This window comes from Polypterus senegalus, chromosome 2 (genome assembly GCF_016835505.1).
Source record: "Polypterus senegalus isolate Bchr_013 chromosome 2, ASM1683550v1, whole genome shotgun sequence".
Classification (NCBI taxonomy): domain Eukaryota; kingdom Metazoa; phylum Chordata; class Cladistia; order Polypteriformes; family Polypteridae; genus Polypterus; species Polypterus senegalus.
In genome coordinates this window covers 247,518,276-247,535,222 of record NC_053155.1, presented here as the reverse complement: position 1 = coordinate 247,535,222, position 16,947 = coordinate 247,518,276, and the positions used below count along the sequence as shown (strand labels likewise).

The 16,947-nt window shown below is 33.8% G+C and overlaps 1 protein-coding gene across 2 annotated transcripts; it reads right to left on the bottom strand.

Moving 5' to 3' along the window:
- Nucleotides 1-8,939: 8,939 nt before the first annotated feature.
- LOC120523784 (SLIT and NTRK-like protein 5) lies at nt 8,940-14,837 on the bottom strand. Of its 2 annotated transcripts, none has more exons than XM_039745383.1 (2): nt 14,344-14,837; nt 8,940-12,447 (listed from the first exon to the last, which is right to left on the bottom strand). In XM_039745383.1, the coding sequence occupies exon 2, from the start codon at nt 12,387-12,389 to the stop codon at nt 9,795-9,797; it is 2,595 nt and encodes an 864-aa protein (XP_039601317.1). In that variant the 5' UTR covers nt 12,390-12,447; nt 14,344-14,837; the 3' UTR covers nt 8,940-9,794. The 2 variants fall into 2 exon arrangements, with proteins under 2 accessions (XP_039601317.1, XP_039601318.1); XM_039745384.1 differs by lacking the exon at nt 14,344-14,837 and adding an exon at nt 13,165-13,666.
- Nucleotides 14,838-16,947: the final 2,110 nt, after the last annotated feature.

Here is a 16,947-nt window from a genome sequence, read left to right as displayed (position 1 = left end):
CTGAGAACATGTTGTTTACATTACAGCTTCCTGTATACATAAATAACACCCTGGCAACTTTGGGCATATGCTTCTGCATGTCTGACAGTTAGCATCCATAATGCGGAGAAAAAGAAGAAGGAAAATATATATATATATATATATATATATATATATATATATATATATATATATATATATATATATATATATACTTGGAAATATAAATAATTTACAAAACATATTAGCATAAAAATGCACAGTGGTTACAGATACTGTATTCTTTGCTATGAAAAAATCAAATTGCATTTTCCAAGGCAAGGTCATGTCCACTCATCTGCCCTTGTGCTTAAGGAGTGCTTTTACCGATCGCCATTGTTACCTCCCCTCCTTCAGCACTTTCAATCCACAGCAACAACGCACATCTCTTGCAGCAGCTGCTTCATTTGAATAATTAGCAGTAATTACTGTAGAGCATCATGGAAGACACCAACTGAACTTGACAAAATCCTATGCACTTCTCATCTGTTATATAAAAGACAATTCTATGGCCTATTTAGAGGAAATCCTTGCACCTTTCTAAAAGCATTGTTTCAGTGTCTGGGTTCTGTTACAAATCACATTACAGTGATTAATCAGCATTTAGAAGCATTCTTTATATTACAAAAATATAACAGATGTAGGTATTATTTAAAAAAAATATATTACCTTGATGTTAATCTCTATTTAAACCTAAATGAAGGTTATTATGCCTTAAAAAGACTCTGATTTTAAACGTTGCTCTAAAATATATGAGGAGAGCTGTTGCACACAGGCTAATTAAGTGAAAAAAGGATGAATATCAATCTTTCCCTTTCCTAAACATTCCCCAGAGAATAAAACCAAGTGCAAAGCTCTATCTTCTTCTGAGGTACTCTAGATGCAATAATGACTGAATTCTGCACGTTACCGATACAAGTCCAGAAAGTGATGAATCAGATGGGGTTAAAGAAACTTTATTTCAAAGGTTATCTGTTTTTTATTTTCTTTTTGTCTTTCCATATTCCGTCTGATCTATGCAAGATGAATAGTTAGTTAGGAATATTTTGCTCTGTGTTAAATCTGTCTTATTTTTTCACTGCTACATGCAAGCTTTCGTTCAAGACATTTCGTTCAATGAATCAAAAAAAACTGGCAAGAGAGCCTTACATTTTTCCGTTCCCTTTATCATATTGTGTAAATGATTTTAATCAAATCATAATTATTTTACAGTGTAATACATTATATATTTGAATGTGCCTGGATAAACACTAATTCACAGTAAAGGTGCAAATATTAAGCAACAGAGGCTAAAATTATCATTTAAAAAGCAGCACACTGTAAAGATCAAATAGGCATGTTTTGTATATGAAATATATTTTAGAAAATGTTAAAAATGCCTATGAATTGAGTTTCTGAATCCACTTAATGAAATTCTGTGAGAACGACTCTAAACTGGCAGAATCAAGCACAAATGAATCATAAAATAGGATGTGATATAAAATAGCTGAATGATCTCAAACTTGTTAAATTTGACTTAGGGTCATAGGGATGAAGCCTCTTCTGTTTAGTATTGGATGCAAGGAAGGAACCAACCCTGGATGGGACGCCAACTCATTCACAAACCTATCTGGAGTCTATTTATTGTGATTTTCTTAAAATTTCAAACTAAAGCTACAAAAACATAAAAACATCTGAGAATGATGTGGTTGTACTGGTTAACTATCACTTTCAATTATTAAAGGCTTTGCCTACATATCTAGACTTGAGCAACATTTGTGTTTTGTTTTTTCTTTTTCATTCCAGTTTTCATATGGTTTCCTGTAAATGATGGAGTGTCCTACCACAGTCTGGTCAACTGGCGTCTCTAAATTGCTCTAATGTGAATAAATGTTTCTGTGGCTGCACCTGTTCTTGCAGTTATAGGCTCCAACTTGCAGCAAACCTGAATTGGATTAAGCAAGCATGAAAATGAATGGATGCTAATGGAAACAATACAATGGATTATTGTGCATGTTGTGGATGTCCTAGACTCACAAATGAATCTTATTAAGCATGATGGACGGAGTATTGTGGAAAAGGTAATCAAAAAAAGAACATCAATTTACATGTATTTTTAAATATTTTAAAGGCAAACATTTTCAAAACAAAACAATGCAAAAAATAAAGTAAATAATATACTGCTTCAGCTGAAGTAAACTTTTTCTTAGTAATATATACATCTGCCCAGGCTGCTGCTTCAGCTGCAGTAGAGCTCATTTTGCTATATTAAGCTGCAGTAAACTTTTTCTTAGTAAACAGATATATTGGTCTTGGGTTCACTTATGGATAATGAATTATTGTATCGGGTTGCTGAACATGAGGGAAGGTCGGAAGTTGTTGCTAGTCCAGCGGACCTACGGCGGCAGGTTTGCGAGTTAGCCCACTCTCACCTTCTTGGAGGCCATCTCGGCTCCGATAAAACATTAGGCGCATTAAGCTCCGTTTTTTGGCGGGGATTAATGAGGAGGTTAGCGCTTTTGCATTTCCTGCCGGAGTGTCAACTGCGGCAAATTCCTAGGAAGGACCGTGCTCCTCTGATTCCCCTTCCCTTATTGGCGTTCCTTTGACAGGATTGGGGTGGATATAGTAGGACCCTGGAGCCCTCTGGTGGCAATATAAGGTAAATGTTACCTAGTCTTTAAACTTTGTATGCAGAAATGCCAGTAAATAAAAACAGGATTTAACAAATCTATTTAATGCTTTTGCTTTACTGTCATTGCAAGTGTCAACTGGAGAGGGAATAGTCACCATTACCAGTGGAAACATTGTGTTTGTTGTTTGCAGTGTGCTATGTAACCCTTGTGTCTGTATTTACCATTCAGACAAATGTCTGCCTTTATCTGCAGGGCTAGAAGGAATATATTAATCACCCCAAACTCTGCAAGGGGGCTCTATATCTGATGGATGGATGGATGGATAAGTATCTATCTATCTATCTATCTATCTATCTATCTATCTATCTATCTATCTATCTATCTATCTATCATATTAAAATGGTTCTAAAGGCACAGTCTAATCCAAGGTTGTTTTGTAAAATATAAATGCAAAAAGATCTTTGTTAGAGAATCATCATTATGCTAAGGGGTCTGCAGGCTGACCAAGGTGTCAAGCAAAGGATGTGGGATATTGCTCATGAGAATATTCTACCCTTTGCTGCTATCTCCAGAAATTCCAGACTAACTCTCAAACAGAGCCAGCCTTCCTGATTAACTTGTTAAGTCTGTTGGCATCTCCTATTCCTAAGCTACCCCAGAGTGTCAAAATAACACATGCCATAACACACTGTTAGGCTTGGGTTATGCTGTAGACATGACAGGTTTTAATGCAGCCAATAGCCAGCCCATCTATTAATTATTTGTCAAATGAAACATTTTACCAGGTGTGTGTATTTGAAATATGCCAGTGACTAGGAAGCCTGGGCATGTCATAACAAAACTGTTGAATGGAATGGGTGCTGGTACTGGGGTGGTACAGGAATTTTAAAATGATTTTCCTTTGGAGTATTCTCTTATGTAAGGCAAGGCGTACAGGGTTTTGAAGGGGCATCCCTCTCTTATCATGGATTTAATGTATTTCAAAGTGGGTGGGAGACAGTCCTTTCACCACAAATTGGCAGAATGTTCATAGTAAAGTGGTTTCTTCTGCTGCAAGTGAGGACATTTTTCCCCTCCACATGCATGTACTGTATGTGTCACAAAAAATGGATTTAGCAACATTGAAAAACAGTGACATTTAGAAAGAAGTCTCTGTGACAGCAGAATAGGTAGAAATGCCATCAGTTCCATATCTTTCTTCAGACATGGACTGTATCTTGCGCACGTACTGTACATGATAGGGTTACCTTATTCTAAATTGATCCCATAATAGTGAATGTTGGTATGGATGTGACTTTGTCCTGCTGTGTCCATGGACATGTGCCCATCCAGGGTTCATTCCTGCCTTGTGCCCAGCAGTACTTGGATAGCCTTCAACTCCAAACAACCCTGCACTTATATTATAGGGTATAGGAAATGTATGGATGTTTGAATGTACTTGGAAAGAGAGGTGTACATTTTATTCTGGCATGCCATTTTGCAAAAAAGAAAGAGAGGCCCTAAGACTATAGCACCACTCATTCATGAATATTTAAGCTGTCCATCCAGTTTTTAATCTCGTCTTTTCCTGGTCAATATCCTTACCCCAAACCTATTCTGGTCCTATGCGTGCCATAACACTGAAGACATTATAAAAGTGCATATGTATTAATTAGCTTATGTTTTAGAGACATGCACTTGATTTTATTTTTTAGATGCCACATTATAGTTACTATCAATATACATATTGCAAAAATAGAGGGCTTGTAGCCTTGAATTTTAAAAACATTTACCAGGAGGTTTACATATCATTATTGTTTAAAGTTCTATTTTAATTTGAATTCAATGTTGTAAAAGAATGGATTTTTATTTTAGCAGTCTAGAATTTAAATTATTAGCAAGATGAGACAAAATATTGTATATCAGTAAAATCGCAGGAAATTAATTTTGCTTGCTTCAATGCTCATATCTCAATGATCTTACATTTCAACGACCGTTTCTTTCAAGAAGTCCTCTGATAAATGACATGGCACCTCAGTCTCGTATAAAAATAACTTGAACCAGAAAACAGTTTCTTTACAAAGAACAACAAAAAAAAAAAAAACATGAAAAACAACAGTTTCCCAGGAAAAGCACACCAACAGACAATGTTTAGATTTTTTCTTAAACAACACCCCAATCCCTAGGTCAGAGAAATCTGAATAAAGCATTTGTGCCTTAAAGCCAGAAGTAAAATATGATTCATTGTTTTATGACTATAAAAACATTATAAACCAATTGATGCTTTTATTTCTGTTTTGAATTATGGTGATTTTTCCTCTCAACTATTTGTATGGATTTGCTTAGTGTACCTTACATAAGAAATGACAGACTTTAGTTTTAAAACACACACACAGATACAGTATACAGTATATACACATCACACATTGTGTCTTTAAACTCTTCACCATCTTTACCATGAGTGATGACGTAAGAAATACTGCAGACTAGCAGTTAATTTACTTGACATTCTCAGAAATGCAATATATTAATCTATTACATTTGGCCAGATGTCCTGAGGTTTAACAAAGGAATAAGAAACAAGTCTGTTAGCATTTGTCAAATGCTGAATTGAAATCAGCCACTATACAGCTTAAAATAAAAATAAGCATCGAGAGGGGATTCAGTGCAATTCTAAACATGCCAGATATTTTCAGGGTTGATATTATTCTTTTACCAGAGAATTCCATTTGCCAATCCTACTCTTTTCAAATATAAAGAACAGCTGATGTAATTTAGCTAATCGTACTCTGCTCTTTTCCTGTATTAATCACAACAAATTAGGTCTTGCTTGCTTACAGAAGAAAAAAGCAAGCGTACTGTATGTTTTTTTTAATAAGCAAAACAATCTCTTCTGCTAAACCAAAAGCTGCTCTATAGTATTTGATTATTTTCAGTATTCTTACATGCAAAATGCCTATGAGTAATAAACTAAAAATATCAGGAGATTACTTTATGCTGCTATGAGGTAGTTTTGTTTCTATTGCAATAATGCACCTTGGGTTCAATCATTTTTTTCATTCATTCATTTTCCAAACCCCTTCATCTCATTACAGGATTGTGGGGAGACACAACCAAGCAAAATGAGGCCATAAGACAGGAATCAACACTGGATGTGCGCAGTCTCAATTATAATAATCTCCTACAAATACCCACATTTCATCACATTGGGCCATTCGTGAGCGATAAAGCAACATAAAAGTGAACATCCCTCACATATCACATCTTTGACAGGTACCCAGAGAAAATCCACTCGGACACAGTGAGAGAGCGAAAACTATACACATTTACAATGCCGAACTATATGCAGAGACAATCCCCATGAACTGAAACCAGGACCTACAGTATGAAGCACCAACCAGTGGCCTTTGTTGAATCATCTGTTGTAGAAATATGAAAGTTTAGGATTGACATTTTTGAGTTTTTGTTTCAGTAACATAAAAAATTATGAATTTAATGTTAAATATTCGTGATTAAGTGTGGAGTTAACATTTGTTTTGAGATGTGTACAAAATTTTCAACTCATCAGAGATGTCTTAAATGAGTCCACAACCACCTCTGTCATTATAGGCATTGACTAGAGCACATTGTAACAAAGATAATGCATTCTTTTTTTGGGGTAGCTGTGCTAACACAGTAAAGGCACTTCAAGTGAAAAGAGTAGTGAGGGGTCAGAGCATTGTGTGATTTGCAACTTTACTTGTGTCCAGTGAGTACCTACTGGACTGATGTACAGTAAACCCTTTTTCCGTGTGTTTAGTCTGTGCCTAACAGGAATGGATAACTGACAGGTTTACTACTGATTCTAATGTGAAAAAAAACATGGAGTACATTTGTGTGGCATGTCTTACTTGGCACATAACTATAAATTGGGAATTGTAGAAAACTACTAAGCCCAAAATATAAAGTATAAGGTAAAACAATAAAGCCTTTATTTTAAATTTTTCATAGATCAAAATAGAAGGAATGGTTACAGCACTTGACTAGTTTATTGTAAAAACAAATTGCTTACCACTTCAATTTTTGGAAAAGTGGAAAATATCCTAATAAGAAATTAATGAAAAACAACATACTACAAATTGAGAATACAGTTTAAAATATGTTTAGTATTACTGCATGTGTCTATTTATAGTATATCTATGTCTATCTACACATATATTACAAGCAGTTTATGTTTTGCACTGTGTATATTTTAATATATGTTTTTATACCCTATATGCAAGTAAGAAATCAGCATATTGCAGTATTGTAGCCTACCCCTTAAATGGAGTATTGAATTAATTTTAAGTGTTTTATATTATTTAGATATGCTTATTTAAAAAAGCATTACTACATTATTTTTTCTAAACTTTTCTTTTTGATGCCTGCTGACAGAATTTATAAGACTTAAAAATGAAATCATTGAAATGCAAATAAATGTTTTAATTTACAACACATGCCATCTGCTCTTTACAAAACAGGTGCTGCTCTAATGACCTTATTTTAAAGAACGAAAAAGATATTTATACTGTTTTCACTGTTTATCCTAATTGAAAGACTGGAAAGAAAGCTTAGCATAAATGTAGAGAGATTAACAATGTTTTTCAGGTTTTCATTACACTGTAAATATTTCTTGTATAAAGAAAAACCCATATATTATTTCTCCAACTTAAACCAATGCAAATAATGAACATATACCTGAGGCCTTTTACAGTAAATAGTGTTTTTAAATAATATGAGGATTGAGTAATAATAATAATATAATATATTAATTAATTAATATATTATATTAATTAATTATAATTAATTAATTATAATTATATATTATTAATTATAATTCTAAGTAATTAATAATATAATATATGAATAATATGGTGATTGAGTGTTGAGTAATAACAGGTTAAAAATGATATGAAGTTAATGAGCACTGGGCAAACTAGTTAGTATACCACAGTTAGTATATTTTCTACATATTTGGTCTTTTCTGCTGCATTTAAACTGCATGCCCAACATAATTATTTGGGGAAAGTATTTATTTTAGAAATAATATATAAGATATCTGAAAATACGATAGGAGTTTAATTGAAAATGACATGCAGATCATAAAATAGTAAGGCAACCTTTAGAAATTAAAAATTAATATTATTGATATTTTGTGTTGTAAATGTAAACAGCTCAATAGCAATGCATCTTTTTAAGTTATTTTTGATATCATGATGATATAGTTTTTCACTCTTGCTTGCCTTTGAGAACTTTCAGATTTTTACAGGTTTTGGTGTGACTAATGGAGAACACAGGTTCCGGTATTTCAATAAGAATCTAACATGTAGAACAGAAATTAATGAAAAGAAGAACAGATGGGAAGCAAACCTTTATACATATTAACCTACTTTATCAGCTAGATAAACCACGGCATTCTTGCAGTCAGATAGGAAATGTTTAATGCATACACCTACCATCACCATCTGTGAGGATTCTGAAGCAGGCTTTCCAGACAACCATATTACCACAGCCTTAAAATTAACGTCCACTTGTAGGATTGGTTAGGATTGAAGGGAAACAAGATGGGATTAAATGTAAAAATCGAATTACATTTAAATCAGTTCATTTGTTAAAGATTACCCACGAGCATTTCAGAATTTAGTCCAAAAAACACAAGCAGTTCCTACTTTCTGTATTTTGTTTTTTAACCAAATGATTCTGTTATGTACCAAGCTTTTAGTCTTGGTGCTTGAATATACAATATACTCACTAAATAATATAGACTATAAATTGTATTAAGTGTTTTCATGATTTTATTTTAGTTTTATTTTTATTTTATAAACTATAAAAAAATACATATCCTGCAATACATTGGACATACGGTATGTAATCAGTTCAAACTTCTGCTGTGGTATCCCCCCTCCCCATATCTGTTAAGTACTGCTGGAGACGCAGGTATTTTTGAATAACTCAAAAACTGAAACAAACATCTGTACTTATGAAAACAAAGTTGTTTTTTCTTTTCTTTAAACTAAAATAATACATAATAAGACAGTGGAAGGGCTAAATGTTATTTCTTTTTGCATTTTTCATCTTCTTTCTTCCTAGCATTTGCAGTGAGCTGCCTTCAATTGTCAGTCATGGTAATTATTAGCCAGATGCACTCACTGAATATACGGTAGAATAGAAAACCTTGACATCATATTCTTTTACATATATTTTGGTCATATAGTGCAATATGTGTAAAATAACCACAGACCAAAGAAAAATAAAATAGTGACATAAAGATAATTGACAATGTTTATATAAAAATAGGTGCTACATTAAAATATCAATATTTTACAAGTTAATTATTACTTTGATTATTATTTTTTAATTTCATATATTTTAAACTCATATTGATTTGTCTGAGTTAAAACAGTAAAGACTCTAAAGTCTTCTATTTCAAAAGTGCAGAAAGCATACAAAGACACATTTTTAAAATGGAGCCTTGCGTTGAAATTGGGGTGTGCCAACTCTTATTAAAGCCACCTTTTCTATGTAGAATGTGTTGCATAAAGTCAGAAAAAAAATAATTGCATGTTATAAAATTTACATTGTTTGTATCAAAGCAGCCTAGATTGATTTACTGTATATTAAAAAAGGCAAACTTCATCGTCTTATGCCCACGAGAAGCCTTTGCTAAAGGCTAAGCATTTTGAATTATGTAGGAAGCAAACAAAGTGGTTAAAAGTAGCAATCTGCTTTTAATGTACATTATAGGTTCTGTAATACATGATCTGGACATCATTTGTGATTTGCAATGCATGATCAACCTATTTAATGAATATTTTTAACATATCTGTACATGTATTTAATGGCAGTTTAAAAAGGATTTAGAAAGAAAGAAAGAAAAACAAATTCATTGTTCCTAATAGCCTTGCACCTTTTGTTTTCACGATTTGTGAAAATGTAAATGTTATAATAGTATGTAGGTTTTAAAAATACAGTATGGCACACCCCATGTAGCTGTAGTCTTCAAAGGTGGTTACTCTGTGCCAATACAATTAACCCCTTTTCAAAACTTTAACAATAAAATAATTAACAATAATTATAAAAAACAAAATGTTCATTTCATTTATATATATATATATATATTTATATTTATGTATATCATTGTTTGTATGTAGACAAATCTGCCATCTAAAATTGACTGAAAGTTGTCTGTTTCTCAAGTACTTCGAGGTAGTCCGGCTCAACTTGAAGTTTTGCTTTTAGTTCCAGATATTCATTTCTGTTAGGTTCAACATGTGCAGTACTTGGTGCTGTGCCATAAAGAACAGTTTCTCGTATCCTTTCTGGATGCAAAAATTGTCGCCTTAAATCATAGTTTGGTGTGTATGTAAAAGTAGTAGGACCAGTGTACTTATATTCAATATTGTTCCCAGAAGGTGGCTGTTTGTCTGGCTCTAAAATTCCTCTGTAAAAATGCTCTGCATCTTGTACAGGAGACGACTCCTCTCGTGGTTCTATGGTGCTTACACTGTAGGTGGGACTTCTTAAATGACTTTCTCTTTCTTCTTCAGTGTTGTTTCTGTAGGTAACTTTAAGTTCGTGAAGATCTCTATAATCCTCTACTGAGTTTCCTTCCCTCGATCTGTAGATTGGATTTTTACACATATGACCCAGTGGATGTGGGATGTACTCATAGACATGTCCAGCAGGGGTTTTCACTTTTGGCACAGATCTGTTAGTGTAAACACTGTACTGTAAGTTAAAGGAACTTACATCTGAATTATTGGTACTTGTGCGATCATTTTGGGATTTTTTCCGTCTTTTCATTACCACTACAAAAAGGCCAGCAGCTACAAAAACAGACATAATAAAAACCAACAGAAGACTTAAAATTAGTACAGAGAGTGGAACAGAACTTGCAGGAGTATTATACTTAATTGAGGTTTCTATTGTAGTGGTCCGTTCTGGAACTGGCTCTGCAGAACTAGGGGGCACAGAAGATGTTACTTCAAAGTAATCAGGGCAAAGAAAATCCGATTTGATGGATCGCATGTCTTCACCATACAATTTTTTGGGAGAATCACATAATACATAATTAACCACTGTTCCTGTGTTAAGCTGTTCAAGCCATATCTTCATACCCAGCACATCACATGTACAGTCCCATGGGTTTTCAAATAAATCAATCTGAACCAGAGATTTTAGCTGATCTAATACACCACTTACAGGTAAATATGTGAACTGATTATTCCGTAGATTAAGCCTGGCCAGGTTCAAATCAGCAAAAATACCTCCAGGTAAAGTTCGTAAATGGTTATTATTAAGAAATAGAAGCAGGAGGTTTGGTACATGTACAAATGTACCAGCGACAATTTCCCTAATTTTATTATATTCTAAATATAAATACTGTAGGCTCTGAAGACCATAAAACATTTCTGCAGTGAGCCGTTCAATTAAATTTCCATTTAGGTAGAGTCTTCGTAAATTGGTCAAATCCCCAAAGGCTTTGTCTTGTATAACTGCTATCCGATTGTTACCAAGGTGGAGTAAATCTAATCCTGTTGCTTCAACAAAATCAGATCGACGCACCATTGAAATGTAATTTCCAGTAAGATACATCTTTTTGGGATTGTATGGTTTAGGTTTTAAATCAGCAATATTTTCAACCTTCCGTTCTTGGCAGTTGACATTTAGTCCCAGGTCAGAAATCTGTAAGTTACATGTACAGGCAGTAGGACACTCTAAAGGCACTGGGGATTTGGTCTGATAAGCAATTATTGGCCCATAATTGAAACCATCCTTTGGTGGGATACGTGTTATGGGCCTTTTTCTTGCTTTGTTTGTTTGCTTTGTAGGCTTTGTAGAAGATCTCAGAACAGCAGAAGAAGTAGGGGAAGATGTTACAACAGCTGGTGTTGTATGAAAATATCCCATAGTACTCAAAGTTGGCTGAGGACGTGCTTCATATTCAGAAACTGCTCGTCTAGGGCATAGCTCAGGTTTTGATACTTCATCCAGATCTCTACCATGTAATCGGAAAGGTGTCTCACATACCACCTCTCCAACCAGAGCTGAATAGGAAATGCTTTCTAGCCAAGATTTCAGTGCAATTAGTTCACATGAGCAATTCCAAGGATTTTCTTCAAGTTGTAATTCCACAACCTTGTCCATGTGCTCCAAAAGGCCAATGTAGGGCAACATTTTTAGTCTGTTTCCCCTTAGGTCAAGATGGGTTAATGGAACGTAACGAAAAATGTTGCTTGGTATGTTAGACAACAAATTGTCATTCAATATAATTACTTGCAGTTGATGCAGTTTGCTGAAGGCATTAGGCTCAATAATGCTGATATAATTATAATCAATCTGCAGGTATTCCAAACTCTCCAGACCAACAAAAGTATCATCCCGCAAAATTTCTATTTTGTTGTTGTTAAGATGCAATCTCTTTAATCCTTGCAGTCCATTAAAGGCTCCCGTTTCAATTTCCTGTATATCATTGTTGCCTAAGTGCAAAATTGTAACACCTGTGTAATTAATAAAATCATTTCGAGAGAGTTTCTTTAAAAGATTTCCAGTTAGTAAAAGATGGTACATAGAAAAATGCAAAGGACTGATTTCAGAAAGTCTGACTATCCCCCTGTTTTCACAGCTCACCAACAATATTCCATCTTTCTCTTCACACAAACAAAGGTTTTGACATATTTCCCCGTAATTGTCGTACGTCTCTATAAACGTCAGAGAGGCAACAGTCAAAGTGATGATATGCAATATCCAGATAAGCATTTTTCACATAGACGGTGGTCCACACTCAGTGTTGTGCACTTTGTCTACGTTGTATCATCTAGAAAGAAAATAGACAATTGCAGACATTTTCTAGGATAATTTCCCATATGCTTTGTTTTTTTTTTTCATTAATATAGATAAAAGTGAATTATTAAATGAAAAACCAAAAAACAGAAGGAAATGTGGATATACATTCACCACTGAGGTCATCCTTTAAGAAGCTGTACAAATTAAAACATCAGCCAGCATACAGGGTAGGCATAATGCTGAGTGCACGGCTACATATCAGCCACATCTACAAAAAGCAACAGAAACTGGCAGAAAATGTCTAACAACTGCAAATTGAAATAATAAAAAAAGTAAATAAATAAATAAATCTTATTTCACTACTGATAACATACTGTCATTCAATTCATTTTTAATCTGTGTGCCACACCTACTTCTTATAAGTTTCACTACACACATATATATAAAAAATGAACGTGAAGTAAATTATTATCACAGTTTCATTTATCCTGCCATAACTGGCACACTTAGCAACATATGAAGTGTCTGCCTTCCATTTAATATTACTGAATGCTTGCTTCTTCGGTTCTCCAGTCTCGGTTTTCATTATTTCACCAAGACTGCGAAATCCACCCTTTTTATAGGTGTGCAGAGAAGTGGAAGGAGAGCTTTTTGGCTGTACACAGTACATCATAACAGAAAACAAAACAGGACCCATTAACAGAACAATATGCCCTCGCGCAGACGATAAAAAGATGGATTTACTCACCCTCTACATCCAAGCCCATTTAACATTACGGATACTCTTTGGCTCTAGACATGTTACATAATTCATTTTTTTCCACTATATTACCAAAGCCTTTAACTAGCGAGATTAAAACGCTAATCAAATAATATGAATAATATTAATAATGTCAGGTTACAAAACGTTCATCAGTGCTGTTATGGACGCTGGAATTAGTGATTGTAAGCAAAGGAGACTGTCAGACCTCTTCATCCTTCAGGCTAAAAGACACCCGAGTTGATTAAAAGCACAAACGAATATCCTACGTCATTGATTTAATATCTAAATATCATCTCGCTGAAAAACAAATCCGATTTTCCGTTTCTTCTCAGTTCAACACTCTAGCTCGTTCAGTAACTACCCCTACATCCATAGTTAAAAAATGTAGTGTGACCAGAGCCGAAAATCTGTCCCTTTTAAGCCTGGTTACATCTTCCCCTGCAACCTCCAGGAAATCTAATCCTAACGTAGTGCTCAAAGAAGGGGTACATTTACATAGCAAAGCTCCTTTTCATAGCCTAAAAACAGAGAGAGCGAGCGAGGGAGAGGGAGAGCGAAAGAGAGGGAGGGATGAAAAAAAAAAGAATTCCTTAATGTAGAATTGATTGTAAATGAATATCATTGAACTGCTCAGGTACGAACAGTAGGTTATACCAAGAGGAACAAAAAATGCAAAAATATATGTCTGTTTAAGCAAATAAAACCGTTATTTTCAATTAGAAGAACTAAGTAAAATCCCATCTACATACTTGCATTGTAACTTAACGTTTTCGGAAGCTAAAGTAAGCTTTTCTTGTATGTTACTCAAAACACCAATGCACCGTCATTACTATTAGGATTTTATATTTTTTATTGCGAGAGAATTTCTTTCAACAAGATAGAATACAGAGCAGACGGGAAGTGTTGCGTTACTGGCCAGAGTGGTTATTTTGGAAGCGATTCTGTAATGAACATTTTATCACGATTTTATTTCCAAGGAAATGGTTTTCGTTCTGTCCCTGTTTAGATTCAAAGACAACGACGTACTGTTTCTCAGTTGTTCAACTGCACTGATTTTGAACACTATTTGCAACACTATTTCAGTACCACAGACAGAGAATCCCCAGATATTAAAAAAAAAACACGCAATACCACAAGTACATAATAAAATAAATATTCACCTACCGTGTTGACCCCTCGAAGGCCAGAACATTTCAGCGACAGAGGAATTTCTCAACCAAAAGACTGGAGTCGTTTCACAAGGTTTGGTCCGTTCGACTGTAAAATCCTTAAAGTGCGGCTTGTAAGGTTTTTAGGTCTGTATGCTGAGGCATAGCTCGCACAAACCGCCTCATTCACGTTAGCAACGTGACGGTCAGCTCCACAAAAGCAGTTTGCAATGTTTCTCTGAAAAGAACAAGCTTCCCTGCGGCGATTCCTTGCTAAGAAGACGCAATTTAATGGTCGATTTTCGCTTTTCTTTAAACATCCTCATCATCTAGCAGAATTAAAGCATGTGATTTATCTAGATTATCTCGCACAACTAAAGCAAATCCAATAGAAAAGACCGACGGTAAGACGGTGAAAAGAGTGAGCAGAAAAGGAATGAAACCCCCAGTGATCTTCTGAGTGGTATGGCTCCACTCCACAAACTATCTGCCTGTTCTTTTCCCCCTTTCACAAGTCACTGTTACCCACTTAACTCTTGGGTAGGTTTGTTTGCATTTCACTTTCTCTGTGTGTGTGTGTTTATAAATATATGTATTTAATTTATTTAAATATATATATATATATATATATATATATATATATATATATATATATATATATATATATATATATATATATATATATATATAATGTAAAGTGTTACGTAAGTTATCTATAATATCACCATCATATTTGATTTGAATTAGGTAAAACCACTATGTAGTGTGTGTGTGTGTGTGTATATATATATATATATATATATATATATATATATATATATATATACACTCACGCATTCATATAAACTTGTCGGTTTGAGACTCTAAAGACTAAGTTCAGATGAAATGAAAAAAAAAATGAAATGCAAGTCTGCAGAGTACTGCATATGCGCTAAATATATATATATATATATATGTGTATTATTATTATTTTTTTTGTGGATGAGGTTAATTTTTTTTATTTTACTGGAATTTACCCAGTTTGTAGTCAGGACCGTATACATCAAAGCTAACGAGCTATTTGTAAGAGCATCAGTATTTAGTGCAATCAATGCGCCTGTTTATCATTTAGTTGTTTTCAGAGAAACTGCTGAAAACGCAGCTCGGGCAGATGGAGTGAACTTTCCTATAGATGGCAGCAGAAGACGCAAAAAGAGCCGAAGGATGGCTGGCATTCGGGGATGAGCTGGTGTTTCCCATTATGCGGGTTTTTCTTTTCCTTTTTAAATATGTATTTATGTATGTATTTATTTATTTTAATGAACACCCAGTTTTCTTTGTCCATTTTACTTTTCAATTAGAAATTACATTACAGCAGTATCATGTTTAGGACTTTTCAATATTTGACCTTTCGGTTAACTTTTTCTTATATTTGTTGTTAATTGCTATACTTTTAGTTATTTTATTTAATATTTAATTGCACATAAATAACAGTATGTTAGTTATTTAATAATTAGTACATCAATTTTAAATGAAATAATCTACGTATGTCTGCATAATTATTACAGAATTAATACACTGCTTATTTTTTACAATTTTATTTAAATTTTTTTAAGTGCAACCCTAAACCATAAATTTTACTTAGTGAGCTTTAAAATGGATGTACATGGATGGGTGGATATATTTAAACCTAAGATCACCAACTTCAAGTACAACTGTGGCACTGTTAAAGTTCTAAACAGTGTATATATACTTCAATAAAACGTGTACTGATAGGAGCTTTCTCAAGATGTACAGCTACTTATGTCTTCTGGATGTAAAGGAATTTTTAAAAGACTTAACTAATTTTTTGTTGAGGTGGTTAAGTACACCTCTCTGTTCTTACTATATTGCCTTTTTCATTCTATTTCCTCATTAAATTGTATAATTTTCTGAAGTACTCTAAACACCAAGTACATCAATGAAAATAAATGTGCAGAAATGACTCAGTATTTATCGGAAAATAATCATCATGTAATTATGCAAGTACTTTTTTGTTGAAAGTAGAGTTACATTCACAGCAAAATACTAATTGTAAGCCATCATCCTTCACAATCTTTTTAGGGAAAAATTCCCCATTAAAAATATTTTATGTAAGAAATTTATTATATTAATTCAACACCAGATGTTGTTTACAAATGAATATGAAACAAAGACCCATTCATCAAACAAACATATTATATGGTAATATTTTATACGCTAGTTCCAAATGTCATCATTATATTATCATGAATTTTAACATTTCTTACAACTAAATAATATTTCATCCTGAACGTATTCTTTTACTTTTTGCCTGAGATTTCACTAATATTTTCAGAAATGCACACTTTTCACAAAAGTATATTTGCAGTACCATGGAATATTATTATTGTGGCATGAAATATACTGTTCTTGTTATTACTCTGGATGAACTAGAGGTTATCACAGGACAGCCACATTAAATGGGTGAACATTATCATGGCCATGGGCATAAATATACTCTTTAAAGGCAGCATCCAAAAAGGCAGGCAAATAGTAGGCCATCCTGGGAGGGATGCCATGTTAAGGCAGAATGAAAAAAAATCTTGAGAATAAGGTAATATTGAAAGGCCAGTATGGGTAC

Excerpts from the sequence above, each read along its gene's own strand:
- LOC120523784 (XM_039745383.1), bottom strand. The coding sequence starts at position 12,389 with ATGCTTATCTGGATATTGCATATCATCACTTTGACTGTTGCCTCTCTG.